Source organism: Choloepus didactylus, chromosome 17, assembly GCF_015220235.1.
Source record: "Choloepus didactylus isolate mChoDid1 chromosome 17, mChoDid1.pri, whole genome shotgun sequence".
NCBI classification, from domain to species: domain Eukaryota; kingdom Metazoa; phylum Chordata; class Mammalia; order Pilosa; family Megalonychidae; genus Choloepus; species Choloepus didactylus.
In genome coordinates, this window is record NC_051323.1 from 74,790,944 (window position 1) to 74,810,287 (window position 19,344).

At 43.2% G+C, this 19,344-nt stretch overlaps 1 protein-coding gene across 1 annotated transcript; it reads right to left on the bottom strand.

Moving 5' to 3' along the window:
• Nucleotides 1-1,584: 1,584 nt before the first annotated feature.
• LOC119512147 (uncharacterized protein C2orf92-like) lies at nt 1,585-19,166 on the bottom strand. The gene is made up of 4 exons (XM_037806638.1): nt 19,076-19,166; nt 5,813-5,929; nt 3,448-3,598; nt 1,585-1,962 (listed from the first exon to the last, which is right to left on the bottom strand). Exons 1-4 carry the CDS (start codon nt 19,164-19,166, stop codon nt 1,827-1,829), a joined length of 495 nt encoding a protein of 164 aa, XP_037662566.1. The 3' UTR covers nt 1,585-1,826.
• Between the last annotated feature and the right edge of the window lie 178 nt (nt 19,167-19,344).

Below are 19,344 nucleotides of genomic sequence, written 5' to 3' on the forward strand. Positions count from 1 at the left end.
GTTCCATGAAGGACCATATCTAGAACCCAGAGATTCACTGGGAGGCCTGTCAGGAGTCCCATGTCCAAGAGTCCATGTCAGTGGAAAACTACAGTAACCAATACAGACAGATCCATCAAGAATTCTACAGACATGAACGGGTGGATCATCCCACCAGGAAAGAACCAATGAGACCATGGTGCCGGGAGATAGTAAAAGTAACAGGATGGATGGTAGAAGAGGGAAGCTATGATTACTGACTTAAGCCTTATGACCAGTGTCTTAGTTTGCCAAGTCTGCTACCTCAGACTAGTTGGTTCAACCAACAGAAATTTATTATCTCATAGTTCTGTTGGCTAGAAGTCATAAGACAAGGTTATCAGCAGGGCCACACGTCCTCTTAGAGGGGACGATCTGTTCCATGCCTCTCCCCCAGCTCCTGGTGGGTGGCCGGCCATCCATGGCACTCCTTGGCTTATGGTGGCATCATTCGGTCTCTGTCCCTCTGGGTCCAAACGTCCTCTCCTTAGAAAGACACCAGTCATAGTGGATTAGGGCCCACCTGGTCCAGATTGGCTTCACCTTCAAATACTCTATTTACAAGTAAGTTCACACAGACTGAGGGTCAGCCCTCCACTGTCTTGTATGGGACACAGTGCAACCCATGACACCTGGCTCCAGAAGCAGGGACTGTGGCAGCTATGTTATGTGAATTTGTCCCCCGCCATTCTCCCCCAGTTCCTTTTATGAAGAACAATTGGTTTGGGTGGGAGTATGACTAAACTACATCACACTGCAGTGGAACAAAGCTGATGGGACTTTGTGTGTCACTTACATTGCAGACAGGATTTTCATCCCTAAAAGGGGCAAAAGTGATGGACTTGCTATCTATTTCCTTTTTGCCTTTCCAAATCCCCTCTCTACTGTTCTCCACCTGTTCTGTGCCCCGGGAGGCTGATGAATCGCATCTGCGGACTCCCTCACCGTTGGCTTCCTGTTGGGTTTGGCCAGTGGAAGCCACTTGCAGCAGCCTGAAGGGCAGGGGAGCGTGAGTTCATGCCCCTGGCTCTGCCTGTCGGCTTGTGCAATCTGGGTTTCTCCAGCAGGTCCGCGAGGAGGCGCGCTTACTTCTTCTGGGTCTGGGTAACTACTCCCCCCTCACCTAATGGTGATAGCTCCTACTCTCCCCAGCCCCGGGGTGCTTCACTATTCTTTGCTGATTTCCCCCTAACTCTACTCACACCTTCATAAGTAACCCCTTCTCCATGTTCTCATTACTCCACTTCTTCCTGTGCTTTCTTTTTCCTGTTACAACTGTTCTGACCACTCAAGCAGGAAATAACTTCTGGTGAACGTCCGCAATTCTTATCAGCATCTTTTTACAATACTTCATGTACCCTCACCTCATGTAAAAGATCTTTAGTCACCGTTGTGTTCTCATCCCACCCCTAGACTGTGAGCTGACTCGGGTTATCCATGTCTGATTCATCGTTGGTTCCCTCATTGTAGTATGAGATTGTCTACATACTAGGTGTTCATTAATTTCTGTAGAATGAATGACTGAATCAATGAATCAGTGCTTTAATACATAAATAAATCTCTTGTTCCTCGGGTTTGTCTTTGGGGAAATGTACTGGGTCTCCTGCACAGGCGTAAGAGCCATGTAGCCATAAGCGTCCCGTGGTGAAACACTTTCCGTGGTCCATCACGACTGGGACAAGAAGGTAAACATTTTTGTAGGATACACCCCACAGGCAGAAACCCAGTTGTGTCCTCATGGTGTCTGGATTCAGGATATCCTCACATCACAGTCTGACGTCTTGATTTGAGTGGTCCCATGACCTGGATTAGATATAGGAATCACAACTCAATTGTTCCTGCTTTTCCGCACTTTTTCTGGGCTTTGCATGTTCTTGAAACTTTTGCCACCAAGTCTTTCCATTCATTACAAAAATATTATATGTCATGTCTGCTGGAGGCGCTCTAAAACAAAACACAATAAAAGCCATATTGCACAACCAAACATACAGCAATCCCTCCTGTCTACTTGTTGGGCAGTGATGGATGTTGATGTTAGTGTGGGGTGAGAATTCTGCTTCCCTTTGGGAGGGTTTGTTGCATGTGAAATGAGTTTTGCCTCTGAGCAGCGCAGAGCCTCCGGGACCTTCCTTTCCCACCACTGCCTCATAATTAACTCTGGCCATTCACATTCTCCACTCATTTCTGTGGGGTAGAGCCACAGTCTCGACAACTTCCTTTGGTCCCTCCAAGTGGCATGGAAGGAAAACAGTGGATCCGATGGATGAGCCCTGGTCGGAACTGTGGGGTGGGGCAGGCTGATTCCCAGGAGCTCCTTAAACCTCTGTCTCTGATTCTATCACAGGGGAAGGACCCCCTTCCCTTCAGGGGACCCATTTCTGTCTCAGAGGATGAAACTGGACAGGAGATGGTGGCGACTGGCCCGAATGGAATACCAATCCCAGGAGCCTTTGCATTTTAAAGGACATCTTTAGGGAAATCTTACTGGGAAATTTAAATACTGCAGCCTCAGTCAGAGAGTGTTTGGGGGGGGGAGGGCGGACACATCACCCCTCGTCATGCACCTCCCTGTCCCTTTCTCGGTGGACAAATTGAGCATCCCTCATGGAGTAGGGCACTTCTCTTCCTTCTGTGATCAGGAATGTGTGTCCCAAGAGATGAGATCAGGTGCAATTATTGCATGCATTTAATCTTGTAAACTATTTTCTTTCAAGCATCTGCTCATGACTGATGCATCTGTGCTAGAGCTCTCTCACCCCGGGGCAATAACCAAAAGACTTAACAACTGGTACATTCAAGTATGGACCAAACAGGGACTGTTGGGGCAGAGCCCTGGAGGGCCACCGCTGTGCCAGGCACTACCCTTCATTTGCAGGGCTCGGGGAGTCGGGGAGAGCCTGTGGTGGCCATGCACTGGGCAGTGGCAGGTTTACCAACTAGTAGAGATGTCTTGCAGCATCCTAACAACCAGCGTCGCTGGACCAGCATGAACGAGATGAGTCTCACCGTCCTCTCATCTCCCCTGTGACCTCATCCTTCCCCACTGTTTGAGCTGTACTTTTCTTTTCTACATTGATCTGCCTATTTTCCAATCTTTCAGCCAGAGGCTGTACCACCTTTTGGAGCCCATCTTTTCTAAGTGCCTCCCTATGCGAACAGGTCTGGCCTGATCTGCAGTGGCCTTCAGAGGTGAGCAAGGCCTAAGCCCAGGACTCCAAGACCCGGCTGTGGATCGGCATCTCCGAAGCCTCAGAACCCGGAGCCTGGGGCACCTGCTCTTCACAAGGCATGCCAGGTAATGCCGTGGCACCAGCCAGTGTTGAGGCCCTCGACGTCCTCCCAACCCAGGAGCAGCTAGAAGCTTTAGGTGCCAAGTTGGCAAAAGCGCCCATGAGTCCTTAGAAGGAAGGCGTGCTGGGAGCCACTCACCGTGCCCACTTGCACCTGCCACAGTTGGCCAACAGAAACAGCAGCGCCACCATGACCACGAGGACGCCAGCCACCGAGGCAGACGCGATGACGATGTTCCTCTGGAGGAAATGAAGCGTCTGTGCACACGGCAATGTCTCCTTTTGCTCCTCTAAACAGGGGACACAGCAAAGGAGGTGTGGAGAGGTGGCCCTGCCCAGCCCTTCTTGAGAAAACCCTGCAGGGAGACCCAGCATCTCTACCCCTGACTCCTGACACCGTGTGGGGAAGGAGATGCCTTGCTTTAGGAAAACACACTTGTAAGTTCTTTGGTGGTGGGCTGGAAGTAAGATGCTGAGGGTGTGGGCTGGCAAGCAACAAAGTAACAAAAGCCTGTAGGAGGTGAGGATGCCAAGAGAGGAGAGCTGGGGAGCGAGGAGCCAGGCAGCATAGGAGAGAGAAGCTCTCACTGGACCGGCTTTTAAGAACATTCGGTTCGAAGCTTCTCCTGAGGCAGTGAAGTAAGCTCTTCTCTGCCGCCTTCCCCTCCTCCCTGCCCTCCTCCAGCATCAGGAAGTTCTACTCATGTGTAGGTCTGGGGGAATTTCATGCCTGTATTGACATGAGGCAAACAATGCCAGAGATGACAGCGAGATCTCCTGGCTCTCTGGGGAGCTGCAGGAATCTCAAGGCTGGCTTTGGAATGCCACCAAGCCTGGGCTTGGGCTTCCTAGCTGACATCGGGGTCTCCTGCAGCTTCTGTCACCCCATTTGTCACGTGATCAAAGGAGAAAAAAAGAATCAGGGAGATGGGGTTGGAGGATGGTCCCAGCAGCCAGGTGGTTTGGCTCTTGCTCTTTCTCTGAAATGACGGCCCAGGAGGTAGATGCTAAGTAGATCTGGGGATGACATCAAGGGGTCGTAGCAGCGGCTGAGGACCCAGGCCCAGCTCTTCCTTGCCCCTGGGCCCCGGGAGGAGTGGACGCAGGGATCAGCTTTCCCTGAGTTGCAACACTGTGACCTCACCCAGAAGGGCCCGCGCTGGCTTCAGTGCTCTGCTGTCGCCGTCCTGGAGAGCCTTTTGGTTTTCTAACAAGGAACCCGGCACTTTCCTCCTGCACTCGGCCCCACACGTTACATGGGCATCCCCGACTGCCAGCGTAGGGCCTCTGGGTTTACTGGCTGTCAGAATTGCTTTTTATAAAGTCCAGTTACCAGTGATTTAGAATCAAACAGTAACAATGAATTGAGTGGAGAAACCTGGAAAACATTTTTCTTACAAGTAGTTTCAAGCCTAAGTGCCCATTTAATGTTACATTGTGTTTGTTGTTGTTTCTTAGTATTTTCTGGGTCTGTCACTTTTTCACTCTGATACAAAACTAAAATTTTTCTCTTTGGAATAAAACAGTGTGGCTATTTAGGCTGATACACCCTTCTTTGAACCTTAAATAAAATACCTGGGCTGGCCCCTGTGTGCACAGAGACGGTTTGCATGGTGAGCTGGGGCAAACGGAGGCCTCCGAGGAGGGTCTTGAGTTTGGAGGCGAGCGGAGCTGGTCTGGGGGAAACGCAGTGGCCATGACCCCCTGAGGGAGGCCTGGCCCCTCAGGGCGGCATCACCGAGGGCACAGGTTGTGCACAGGGCACCTAGGGGACGCCCCAGCGGCGGCAGGAGACTCGGGCAGCAGACTGCTGCGGGGCCTGGTGGGCAGCCGCCTGGACGTGTGCCTGCGGCCGGCCGGGGCACAAAGACTTCCTCAGAGGAGCACCCCTGGGCTGCTTTTCCCGAGCCAAGGCAGCCTGGAGCAGGAACCGTCCATTTTCCTGAGGGAAGGACTTCTAGCTCCTTCTCCAGAGGCCCCTGGCCTCCCGGGGCACCCGGGTCATTCTCTCAGGGCCTGCTTCCAGGGCGTCCTCGAGGCAGGGAGTGACGACCTGGCGCAATTTTGAGAGCAGGTGGAGGCAGGAAGGGGGTGCACTGGGCTCAGCACCACCATGCCGGTCTGAGCGGGGAATGGCAGGCCCGGACTCGGGCCCTCCCAGGCTGTAGGCCCAGGCAAACCCAGGGGTGGGTCGCCGAGGGGCCTTTAGTCCCTCCCGCCTGTCGGAAAGCCTCGGTGCCCGGCAGCGGCACGGCCCTGCCTCCGAAGATGATGCCATCTCGGAAACGGCTGTTCAGCAACAATACAAAAGTAACATCTTTCTTTGACAGAGTAGTCAATGTCCTAGAAGTACATTAATCCATAACTTTATGAATTGTATGTTTGGGTTAATTAAACATGAGCTGCCTTCTGTTCAGTTAAAATACTATGAAAGGCAAACAGACACATTTTAGAATTACTTGTATTTCAGTATCTTACGTGATCCGTGGCTTATATACGGTTACCTGAACTAGCTGCTCCCGGATCTTCCTCTTCTTTATTTAAAGTACCTATTCGCCCTTTCTCCTTCTTGTCTGATGAATAGGCTTCTTTAACCTTCTTTTTGTCGCTAAGGGGTTCTGCTAAAGACAAGATGATAAAACTTGTTCATTTGTTTTTATAATGGAATAACTTCTACAGTCAGTGAGGGGGTAGGCTACTTTGGAGAAGAGTCCAAAGGTATTACTGTACATCAATGTTTTGCATTTATTTACATTTTTATAAAACAAATTCCTGTGCGATCTACCCATAAACTGAGGTATGTGGTTCTCAAAGTTGAGCACGCATCAGAATCACCTGGAAAGCTGGTTGAAAGTGGACTGCAGGGCCCACCCCAGAGGTTCTGACTCAGTAGGTTCTGGGGGAACCTGAGAATATGCATTTTTCACGAATCCTGAATGAAGCTCATGCTGCCAGTTGGGGTCACTCTTAGAGGACCCTAGTGTGAGTCTCTCTGAGCCCCAGTTTCTACTTGTATAAAATATAATTTACACAATATATGATTATAGAGATAAGACCTACCTCACAGACTTGTTGTAATGTTAAATGGCCTAATGTTCATGAAACCAATTTACAAGCCACAAAGTACTATAAGAAATGTCTCTTGAATTGCAAGGACAAAACAGAAAAATTAACCACACTGAAACATTCATTGAATGATAAAGGGATGGCAAAATGGTTTATGAGAAAAAGGACAGGATGAAAGTCAAAAATATCTGCATCCTAACCCTGCCACTATCTCTGACTCTTTGCATAACGACCTGTCAAAGGAACTGAGTGAGGCGAGTTGGGAGAAAGCTGGAAGACCAGAGCTGACCGCCTGATGTGGGCCTAGCCCGGGGAAGAGGCCGAGGGAGGTTCTGAGAAGTTCCAGGGAGCACACTAGAAGCTGCAGGGAATATGTCGGACCAACGATGCAGCAGTTAGAAAGTAGCACTCTCAAAAAGGGAATGGGGAAGGGAGAGAAGTAGTGAGGTCCTTGCCCCCAGAAGAGTTCAAGCCAGGTTGCAGGCCGGAGACCCCTCCCTCCCACCCCCAGCCCCAGATGAGGGGCCTCTGCAAGCTCCAGGGGCGGCTTTGGGGTGAGTGTGGTCAATCACAATGGGGCAGGGAACTCTCGGAATGTCCTTAAGACTCTCCTGTGGGTGTGTGATAACAGCCTCATGAAGTCCTAATTATTCCTGGGAAAAGAGAAGAATTTGTTCCTTACTCAATTTGGTTTCAAAAGGAGAGAAAACTCTGAATTTAATATGACATATAATTATTTTACTTTGGAAATGCCGCTTGTCAAATCAGTGCCCACAGTTTCACAACCACAGAGAGAAAACTCTGGATAACCTGAAGTTAGTTCATTAAGGGATCGCGTTTGCTTTCCTCTTTCACAGATCTGTAAAAAAGATAAACTTGTCATGTGAGCACAAATGTTTACTTTCCTTCTCTCCATACCACAAGAAAAAAAAAAAAACCTCAGAATAAGGAGCCCCTCTAATACTGATTTATCATCAATATGGTCATAAATTCTCAGTTACCTAAGGTTCTTTGGAGAACCTAAATGGTGTTTTAACATATGATGGGATGTTATCTTGATCATTTATTGGAATCATCTTTTCTTTGGGAAAAAATAAGCATAATCATCAAGTTTTGAAATGTAATTACAGTTTGATTTCCAAACTTCTTTTCAATTTTATGAAACCGTTAACTGTAAGAGAACCATTATAAGAGTAAGCAGTGATAAGCAAATCTCTTGTCTTCTATGATGCAGACTCATTCCAAGTCATCAGTCAACCACATTATGGGCTTAGTAAAATTTTAAGTGAGCCCAGAACCATGAAATTTTGGTTTTGCACTCAAGGGAAAGTTGAAGTCTAACATCTTCATAATTTCTCTGTGTTTTTCTAAAAAATTTTAATTAGAGAAGTTGTGGGTTTACAGAACAATCGTGCATAAAATGCAGAATAACGATATACCACCCTATTATTAACAACTTGCATTGGAGTCATACATTTGTTACAACTGATGAAAGCACACTTTTGTAACTGTACTGTTAACTACAGTCCATGGTTTCACTTGGGGTTCACAGTTTGTGTAGTGCAGTTCCATGGATTTTTTTTTTTTTTACTCTAGCAACAAATATATAATCTAACATTGCCCCTTTTACTCACATTCAGGTATGTCTTTCAGAGCAGTTAATTATGTTTACAATGTTTTGCCACCATCACCACCACCCATTACCAAAATATTTCCATGGTTCTAAACAGGAACTCTGTACATTTTAATCCTTAACTTCTCATTTCCTACCCACCAACCCCCGTTCCCTGGTAACCTATGTTCTAGATTCTGCCTCAATGAATTTGCTTTTTCTAATTGTTTCAAAAGAGTAGGATCATACAATATTTGTCCTTTTGTGTCTGACTTATTTCACTTAGCATGATGCCTTCAAGGTTCATCGTGTCATCGCATGTATCAGGACTTCATTCCTTTTTACAACTGAATAATATTCCCTTGTATGATATACCACATTTTGTTTATCCATTCATTGGTTGATGGACACTTAGGTTGCTTCCACATTTTGGCAATTGTGAATAATGCAGCTATGAACATTAGTTTACAAATATCTGTTTGAGTAGTGGGCTGCCAGGCCATATGGTAATTCTATACTTAACTTTCTGAGGAACCACCAAATTGTCTTCCAGCAGTGGCTGTGCCATTTTATATTGGCACCAACAATGAATGAGAGTTCCTGTTTCTCCGCATTCTCTCCAACACTTGTAATTTTCCATTTTTTAATAGCAGCCATCCTAATAGGTATAAAATGGCATCTCATTGGGGTTTTGATTTGCATTTCTCTGATGGTTAAGATGTCGGACATCTTTTCATGTGCTTTCTGGCTATGTGTATATCTTCTTTGGAGAGATGTCTAGTTCAAGTCTTTTGCCAATTTTTAAATTGGCTTGTCTTTTCGTTGCTAAGTGGAAGGATTTCTTTAATACATTTTGGATATTAAACCTATATCAGATATGTGGTTCTAAAACATTCCCTCCAATTGTGTAGGTTGTCCATTTTACTTTCATGAAAAAGTCTGTTGAGGCAAACAAAAGTATTTAATTTTGATGAAGTCCCATTTTATTTTTTCTTTTATTCCCTGTGCTTTGAGTGTAAAGTCTAAGAAATCATTGATTAACGTAAGGTCCTGAAGATTCTTCCCTATGTTTTTTTCTATGAGTTTGATAGTTCTGGATCTTATATTTAGGTCTTTGATCCATTTTGAATTGATTTTTGTATATGGTGTGAGGCAGGAGATCTCATCTATTTTTTGCAAATGAAGATCCAGTTTTCCTAGCACCATTTGTGAAAGAGATTATTCTTTCACAATATTGAGTGGTCTTTCCCACCTTGTCAAAACTCACCTGGCTGTAAATGTGAGGGTTGATTTCCGAGCTCTGAATTTGATTCCACTGCTCTAAATGTCTGTCCTTGTGCTAGTACCATGCTGTTTTGACTACTGTGGCTTTGTAGTAAGCTATAAGATTGGGAAGTGTGAGTCCTCTAACTTATTCTTCTTTTTCAAGGTGGGCTTTGGGTATTTGCAGCCCTTCCCATATAAATTTGATGAATTGGCTTTTCTATTTTTGCAAAGAAGGTTGTTGGAATTTGGTGGTAGGTGGTGGGGAGGTTACATGTAATCTATGATTGCTTTGGGTTGGACAAACATAGTAAACTATTTAGTCTTCTAATCATGGACACAGAATGTCCTTCCATTTATTTAGTCTTCCTTGATTTCTTTTAGCAATGTTTTGTAGTTTTCTGTGTTCAGGTCCTTTATGTCCTTGGTTAAATTACTCCTAGATATTTGATTATTTTAGTCACTGTTGTAAATGGAATTTTTTTCTTGATTTTCTTCTTCCAAATGTTCATTGCTTTGTGTATGGAAATACTACTGACTTGGGGGTGTTGATCTTGTACCCCACCACATTGCTGAATTCATTTACTAGTTCAAGGAGCTTTGTGGTGGAGTTTTTCAGGATGTTCTTTATATAGGATCATGTCATCTGCAAATAGGGTAAGTTTTACTTCTTCCTTTTCCAATTTGGATGCTTTGTATTTCTTTTTCTTGGCCTAATTTCTCTTGCAAAGTACTTCCAGGAAAGGTTGAGTAACAGTGGTGACACTGGGCATCCTTGTCTTATTCCTGATCTTACAGGGAAAGCTTTCATTTCTTTCACTGTTAAGTAGGATGTTAAGCTATGGGCTTTTCATATGTGCCCTTTATCATGTTGAGGAAGTTTCCATCTATTCTTAGTGTTCTAAGTGTTTATAAAGAAGGGGTGCTGGGTTCTGTCAAATGCCTTTTCTATATCAATTCAAGATGATCATGGTGGTTTTTATCCCTCATTCTGTTAATGTGGTTTATCACATTTAATTCATTTTTCTCCATGTGGATTTTAACCTTGCATACCAGGAATAAATCCCACTTGATAATGGTGTCTATTTTAATGTGCTGTTGGATTCTATTTGCTAGTATTTTTGCTGAGGATTTCTGCATCTACACTCATAAGAGATGCTGGTCTATAATTTTCTTTCCCAGTAGTGTCTTCATCTGGCTTTGGTATGAGGGTGATGTTGATCTCATGGAATGAGTTAGGTAAGTGATTCTACTCTTCAAGTTTTTTGGAAGAGATTGAGCAGGATTGGTAGTAATTCTATTTGGAGTGTTTGGTATCATTCACTTGTGAAGCCATCTGGTCCTGGGCTTTTCTTTATTGGGAGGTTTTTATTATCATTACTGATTCAATCTCTTCACTAGTAATCTGTTTGTTGTGAGCTTGTTTCTTCTTGAGTCAGTATAGGTAGTTTGTGTGTTTCTAGGAATTTGGGTTCACTTCATTTAGGTTATCAAATTTATTGGCACACAGGTGTTCACAGTATCCTCTTACAGTCATTTTTATTTTGGGTGAGGTCAATAGTAATGTCCGTCATTTCATTTCTGATATTCATATATTTGTATCCTCTTTTTTGCTTTGTCAGTCTAAGCTAAAGATTTGTCAATTTTATTGATCTTTTCAAAGAAGCAAACTTTTGGTTTTCTTGACCTCTCCCTGTTGTTTTTATCTCTATTTCATTATTCTCTGTCCTAATCTTTGTTATTTCTTTCTGAACCAGTTTGCTAATGCTGCCTGTTATGCAAAATTCCAGGAATGGATTGGCTTTTATAAAGGGGGTTTTTATTTGGTTACACAGTTATAGTCTTAAGGCCATAAAGTGTCCAAGGGAAAGCATCAACAATCAAGGTAACCTTCACTGGAGGATGGCCAATGGGTGTCTGGAAAACCTCTGTTAGCTTGGAAGGCACATGGCTGGCATTCCCACCTGCTCCCAGGTTGCGTTTCAAATGGTGTACTCCAAAATGTTGCTCTTGGGGCATTTTGTGCTCTCTTAGCTGCCAGTTCATCTTCCAAATGTCACTCTCAGTTGTTCTCCAAATTGTCACTCTTAGCCTCTCTGCGTCTGGGTCTTTGTGGCTCTTTTTAAAGTACTCCAGTGATACAATAAAGACCCGCCCTGAATGGGTGGGGCAAAACCTCCACAGAAATAATCCAATGAAAGGTCTCGCCCCCAGTTGATTGAGTCACATCTCCATGGAAACACTGAACCAATAGGTTCCAACCTAATCAACACTAATGCATCTGCCCCCACAAGACTGCATCAAAGAACATGGATTTTTCTGGGGGACACAATATATACAAACCAGTACACTTTTCTTCTGCTTGCTTTGGTTTTAGTTTGCTCTTATTTTTCTAGTGCTTCCAGTTTTGAGGTTAGTTCTGATTTGAAACCTTTCTTCTTTCTAAATGTAAGCATTTCGAGCTTTAAATTTGCCTCTGAGCACTGCCTGTGCTGCATCCCCTAAGTTTTGGTATGTTGTATTTTCATTTTCATTTACTTCAAGATATCCTCTTTAACTCATTGATTGTTTAAGAGTGTGTCAATTTCTATGTATTGGGGAATATTCCATTTCTCCCTCCGGTATTGATTTGTAGCTTCCATTCTGTTGTGGTTGGAGAAGGTTACATCGTATGATTTCAACATTTTTTAATTTGAAAACTTGTTTTGTTCCCTAAGATATGGTCTATCTTGGAGGTTGATCCATATGCACTCAAGAAGAATGTGTTATTCCATTGTTTGTTGGATTGATATGTTCTATATATGTTTGTTCAGTCTAGTTGTTTAGAATATCATTCAAGTCTTGTATTTCCTTATGATCTTCTCACTAGGCATTGAAAGTGGTGTATTAAAGTCTCCTAGTATTAATGTAGAGCCACCTATTTCTCCTTTCAAATTGTCAGTATTTGCTTCATATATTTTAGTTGTTCTGCTGTTAGGTGCATATATATTTCTAATTGTTATATCCTCTCTTTTGAACCGACCCCTTTATCAGCATATAACAACTGTCTTTGTCCCTCATAACGTGTTTTTTACTTACAGTCTATTTTATCTGATATTACTATAGCTACCCCAGCTTTCTTCTTGCTAACACTTGTTCAGTATATTTTTTCCCAATCTTTCACTTTCAACCTAGTTGTGTCTTTGAATTTAAGGTGAGAGTCTTGCAGACAGCATACAGTTGGGTCATGCTTTTTTATCCATTCTGCCAATCTCTGCCTTTTTACTAGAGAATTTAATCCATTTACATTTAAAGTCCACCACTGATGATGCAGGACTCTCTTCTGACATTTTGTTGCTTAGCCTTTTTAAGTCTTATACTTTTTTGTCCCTCAATTCTTCTGTCAATGCCTACTTTCATATTTATTTGATGTTTTTTGTGTTGTACCATATTGAGTATCTTCTATTATTTATTTGGATATATTGTTCTTCTAATTTCCTTGTGGTTACCAAGAGATTAAACTTTAACATCCTAAAATATATAACAATCATGTTTGGTTTTATACCAACTTGACTTCCAATAGCATACATACACTTTTCCTATAACCCCTCCATCCCCCCACCATTTTTTGTACTTGTTGCCACTTGTATCTCTGTACATTGTATGTCCAAAACCCACAGATACATCATTAATTTTTATGCATTTGCATTTTAGTACCTGTAGGAATTAAGAAGTGGAGTTACATACCAAATAATACAATACAATAATACAGGCATTTATAATTACTGAAGCAGTAAGCAGGTCTTTATTTTTTTATGCCACTTTGATCCACTGTCTCACGTCCTTTCCCTTCAGTCTGAAGAACTCCCTTTAGCACTGCTTGTAGGGCAGGTCTAGTGGTGATGACCTCCCTCAGCTTTTGTTTATCTGGGAATGCCTTAATGTCTCCCTCATTTTAAAAATAAAGTCCCCCCTGATATAAAATTCTTGGTTGGCAGTTGTTTTCTTTCATCACTTTGAGTATATCAACCCACTACCTTCTTGTCTCCACAGTTTCTGATGAGAAATCAACAATCAAATTTGGACTCACTTGTATATAATACTTTCCTTTTCTCTTGCAGCTTTCAGAACTCTGTCCTTGTCCTTTGTATTTGATAGTGTAATCAATATATGATAGGGTGTTTTCTTCTTCATGTTTATCCTGTTTGATGTTTGCTGGGCTTCTCAGATGTACATATTCATGTTTTTGCTAAGTTTGGGAAGTTCTCTGTCGTTATTTCTTTAACTCTTCCTTCTGGCCCTTTCTTTCTTGCCTCTCCTCTGGGATCCCTATAACACATATATTGGTATACTTGATGGTGTCCCAGAGGTGTCTTAGTCTATTTTTGCTTTTTATATTTCTTTTTTCTTTTTGCTCCTCAGCCTGACTCATTTCAATAGTCTTATCTTCAAGTTCACTGATTCTTATCTTCTGCCAGCTCCAATCTGCTTTTGAAACCCTCCTGGGAATTTTTCATTTCAGTTATTGTGGTCTTCAATCCCAAAAGTTCTGCTTTGTTCCTTTTCAAAATTTCTATCTCTTTACTAATATTCTCATATTGCTCATTCATTATTTTCCTGATATGGTTTACTTCTTTCACTGTATTTTCCTTCATCTCCTTGAGCATTTTTAAGATCATTTTTTAAAGTCTTTGTTCGGTATATCCACATTCTGGTCATCTTTGTTGGTATTTTCTGGATTTTTTCCTCTTCCTTTGGATGGGCCATCATTTCCTGTTTCTTTGTTTGACTCATATTCTTTTGTTGAACACTGTACCTTTTAATATTTTAAAATGTTAACTCAGGGCCTTATTCCCTAAGATGTGTGCTTCTTGATTTTGTAACCAGCTGGTGATGAGACAGAGATTTTTTTTTTTTTTGAGCTTCAGCCCTCCTATCAGGAAAGTCTGCCCCAGGCGAGTGCAGTGTGCAGGGTTTTCCCTGTCTTTCTGGGCCTGTGTCTTGTCCTGGGCTTTTGCTTGTAGCAGTTTTGGAGTCCCCTGTTGACAGGAGTTTGGTTGTCCCCTCTGCTTCCCAGGAAACAGACCTCCCTCTTCCAGGTGTTTAAAGCAGACAAGCCTTTGCCCCAGCCTTTCTGACTCTATAGTTCTTACATTCCTTTTATTGTCTCTAGTTACTTTTCCCTGGAGGAAAAATTCTAGAAGGTGGGCCACACCAGAGAGGAGTGTCCCAAGTCACTTGTTCCCAGCCAAATCAGGGCCCACACAGGGGGCACAGACTGGCTCCAAGCTGCCCTGGGGAGGGGGATCAGGAAGGGTTCCAGGAGCTTCCTCCAAGTCTCCCCAAACTTGAGCTTTCTTGACCTGCTCAGCAAATGCAGCCCTTCAACTAACTGTCCTCACGCCCCAGAGGATGCACAGCATTTTTAAGTCTTCTCTGCTGTGCCTTTCTCTGGGGTAGATTGGAACAATGGCTCCCCTCAGAGCTGGGACCCAGCAATCTGAAACTGGCAATCAAAAGCCTTGAACAATTAGCTGAGCTTACTCCAATCTTGGGAAAGAGGAGTTTTACATCCCTTTCTGTGACCAGAGAGTTAGCCAGGGGCTGGACCCTACAAGGGCCTGTTGTGGGAGTGGGTGGTGGGCACCGATAGCCACTGTGCAGAGAGAGCAGTTTCCAGTTCTTTAAAGTAACTTACCAGCCTCTTCCTCCCACTCTTCTCTGGATGCTGTACAGTGTTCTGGCCTCCATAGTTCAAAATAGTTTCAGACAGTTCCTGCTGTTTAATCATTTTTCTGGTAGAAGGACTGAGTCCTGGAGCTCCCTACTCTGCCATCTTTCCACAATCCTCCTGTGTTTTTAATACACACTTAGGAGAACTCAGCAATGGAAATGAGCGTTCAGTTATACGTACTGGCAGTACCTAACTGTTAAGTGTCCCAGGATGAGGCCTAGATTCCCTTCAGTTGATCCAAGACCACTTTTAGCTCAATTTGCTGTTCGAAGACCTGGGCACACCTTTTATAATATACTTCACTTCTCAAAAGAGTAATTTCCCCACTTCTCTTCCCATCCAACATTTTAAGCATTACTTTTTGGTGGAACCGTCGCTGCCGCTAAGGGGGAGGTACAAACGGTGTGGTCTGGGACCTGGCTCCCGGCTTGGGAGGATGGGCCGGCCTGGCTCCTTCTCCTGTGTGTGATCGTCACCACTGTCTGTAGGGTCTTCTCAATCCTTTCCTTTCTTCCACTCTCCCTACTCAAAAAACCTTATCAAAAACCCTGCCTCTTTTTTATTATCCCAAAGTTCCATACAAATACAGGCTGAAGCACTTAAAACTTCTCAAATTTTAGCATATTTAAATCTATAATTACTTGTTGGCTAGACTGACTCCCTCATTGGCTGTGAACTCTTGGGGTACAAGAACGCCTAGTTTAGCTCTAGCTCTGGGTGCAGTGCCTTTCCTTGGGTAGATGAGAAGTAGGTCTTGAGTAAGAGAATTAATCTCGGAGAATCTTGATTGCAACCTCGTGAGAGATGCTGAGCCAGAACCAGCAGGCTAAACCTGGCCTTTTCAGCCAAGACTACAATCACTGGAGGCTACTGGGCACTGCAGCACCCACTTCCAGGCTGGCTCACACACGGGGCTGCTGGCAGAAGGCCTCACCTCCTCGCTGGCTGTTCTCAGGGAGGCTCGGTTCCTCATGACAGCCTACCTTCCCCATGTGAGTGGACCCGAGAGAGAGCAAGGCAGAGCCACGATGTCTTTTATGACTTGATCTGTGAAGCGTCCACCGTCACTTCTGCCAAATTCTATTCATTAGAAGCAAGTTGCTAAGTCAGGCCCACAATCCAGGGGAGGGGCATTAAGCCCCATTTCTGAAAGGGAGAGGCACCAAATAATTTGTGGACATATTTTAAAACCTCCATAAGAATATAATTCAAAAAAAGATAGTTGAGCAAAAGAAACATTCTACTTGCGTCTGTATGAACATAAGGATTTTAATCTGCTAACTGTGGCTTTCTGCAAGAATTGTGGACAGAGAGAAGTGACACCTTTCTGACATCTAGTTAATTCATCAGTGTTATGATTTGTCTTATGGTCATTTCAACATATTTACTAGAATGACTACCAGTAAATATAAAGGGGGAAATGGACAACTCGAAATACAAGACAACGCTAAATACAATACAATGAAGCTCCGATTAGAAAATGTTTTCAAGAAAAGAGGGACATTATAAATTAATTCCAATGTTAAAAAAAAATCTGTTCTAGTTCCTCTTGAAGGAAAAATAAAAAATCCTTATTTGAAAGTAATCAACTGAAGAAACAGCTTTCCAAATTGAAAGATCAAGCTAGGTAGTAAGCTTCTATCCCCTCAAATAATTATACCTGAACAGTTAACAGTTGTGTTTCATTAGTCAGGGGCTGAAGAGTCCTGAACATTTTATAATGTGCACTCCCAGGCAGCCCACACCTAACATTCACAGGGACCGGCACGAGGGGACCAACGGAGGAACATCTGTCACATGCATCAATATCTAAAAGCTGCTCCCCACGCCCCTTCCAGCCTGGGTGATAGCACAGAGGTGGTGACACAGGGCAGACGCTGCGCCCAGGCCCAAGACTCCTGGGCAGTGACTGGGCCCACCCAAACCTCACCATGACCAAATGGGATCTATTCCAGGAATGCAAGATTGGTTCAATATTAGAAAATCCATTAATATCACATGCATTATCAATAGATCTAAGGGAAAATAATGTGACATTTCACAGACGCTGAAAACATTCTTTGATAAAATTCAATGCCTATCCCTGATTAAGTACTCAAGCAAATGGAAATTAACAAATACATTCTTGATATGAATATATATACATGTGTATGCATGTATTTGTATGTGTTTTTATAAACATATACATGCACACACATATGCATGTATACATGCACACTCAGATATCTTAGTTATCTTAGTCGTATAACCAGTGTCTCAAACAGGAAACACTAGAAGGATTTTCTCTAAGAGCAGGAACAGGGCAATTAGGCATGATAAATAATCAGCTGATAATTGGTAAAGACGTAAATCTATTTCTGTTTGCAGATGTTATAATAATATACCTAGAATTTAATAAGGTAGTAGGATATAAAACAGAAACCAGTTGCCTTGCTATACCAAAACACTAACTAGGTAGAGGATATAATGATAGGGAGTCCCCAGTTTACAATAACAACACAAGAGAGTAAATATTTAGGAATAAACTTAACAAGATAACGAGGAAAATTTTAACACACACTAAAAGATCCAAAAATAAACTTGAAGAAATGGGAAGACATCCCCATTTCTAGAATAGGATGACAACATCAGTTCTCCCAAAGTGAACTTATAAATTTATTGCAATATCAGTAAAAATACCAACAAACTTTCAGTGAAGTTAGGCAAATTAATACGGAAAGACAAACATGCAAAATCAGACAGGAGAACACTAAAAAACAAAAATTACAAAAAGAGGACTGGTCCTACAAGATATTAAGACTTACTATTTAAGCCTCTGCAATTAAAACTATGTGGTTCTGGTGGATAATCTGTATATGGGGACAAATGGACCAGTGGGTTAGAACTGAAAACCCAGGAACAGACTCAGTACATGTGGGAATTTAGTATGTGATAAAGGGGGCATTTCACATCACCGGAGCAAAAGTGAACTTTGAAATAAATGGTGTTGGGACAACTGGGCAGCCATTTATTTCATAGGCAAATGGAAAGATGCAAACTGATTGTTGATGAGGCCACTCTAGCCCTCACGTGGTCCTTAGTATAAAATCATCACTTCAGCTCTCCCAAAGTACACCCAGGTATCAAAGAGATGTTCAACATTTTTAATTTATGGTTATCATACAATTTTCAGAAGGAAATGTGTAGGACAAACACAGGAATATTAGAAGTATTCTGTTCAAAGAGAGTTCTGCAGTCATTTAGTCTTGGAAAATCATCTAAATCAATGGCTTCAAAGGGTCTGGTATCCCGCTTGGGGAATATATAAAAATGTGCAGATGCCTGGGCTCCACTTCTAGAGAGCCCAGGAGCAAGGATTTTTAATAAGCTCTTCCCATTCCCCAGCCCGCCCCTCACTGATGCAGTCAGGCTTGGCAACCACAGGCCTGGTTCATATTCCTGCCTCCAGGAAAGGCCATGCATTTGCCAAGTTGGGCAGAGACATATTTGACTCATTTTTTCTTTCAAAAATCTTTTTGAAAATGCCTCCTGGGATTCTAGTTACTCATCTGATCTCCAGGGCCCATCTGCCTCCACCGTGACTGGCAGGATGCGCCTCGGCTCACACTGGCTAATGCAACCAACTCACGCCCCTTGTGGATGGACAGAACTCCTCTGGGTTCACCCTTCGGGAATGAACTCAGCCACTCACTAGCCACCTCCAGCCCGGAGAGAAAAAGGGGACGTGGCTCATAGGTTTGGGAAAGGAATTGGACATGTACTGGCTCCTTTTTTTTCTGTTTTCTTTTTTCTCTTGGCATCTATCTGTCTGCCTACAGAGAGCAAACATTCTGATCAGCAGCCCTAGGCTGTATATTTTACGGCACAGACAGGGTGGGGGTTTGAGGAGGTCACTGGTTTCCTAAACCCTGCCAGTGATCGGGACACACTTGTTCTTAATGTGGGGTGAAACACCCACATGTTCCAGCCAAGTATTTATCTAGAAGATAATTTAAAGAAACCACATCCACGGGACCCTTAGATCAGATCCACACTTGGTTCTAAACTCAAGAAAGATGAAGAAGGGGTGTTACTTATGGACCCTTAACCCCAATTTTGCCCTTCCGCTTTTACCATTAATGGGAGCTGTGTCCAAACTGCGGAGATTAAATTCTGATTTAGGAGAATGTTCGTCACTCTTCCTGGCTTCTTTGATGTAACACATGAAAAACAAATTGAGAGAGCAAGTTTTAATTCATCACAGAAGCCCCTTGAGTCCATCCTTCATTCTAAAATTTTAACATGGAATGCTAATACAGTATTCCAGCTGTACTTGGAAATGTGTGTTAGTAAATCCAAATGTCAATGCAGAGAGATGCTGATTGCAAAGTGTGGAGCCGGGA

What these genes read in the sequence shown, in the direction of transcription:
- LOC119512147 (XM_037806638.1), bottom strand. Translation starts at nt 19,166, where the DNA reads ATGTGTTACATCAAAGAAGCCAGGAAGAGTGACGAACATTCTCCTAAA. An exon ending in GGACACAGCTCCCATTAATG is followed by an intron (nt 5,930 to 19,075) that starts GTAAAAGCGGAA and finishes TCTTGTCTTTAG; the next exon opens with CAGAACCCCTTAGCGACAAA. An exon ending in TCCGGGAGCAGCTAGTTCAG is followed by an intron (nt 3,599 to 5,812) that starts GTAACCGTATAT and finishes TCCCCTGTTTAG; the next exon opens with AGGAGCAAAAGGAGACATTG.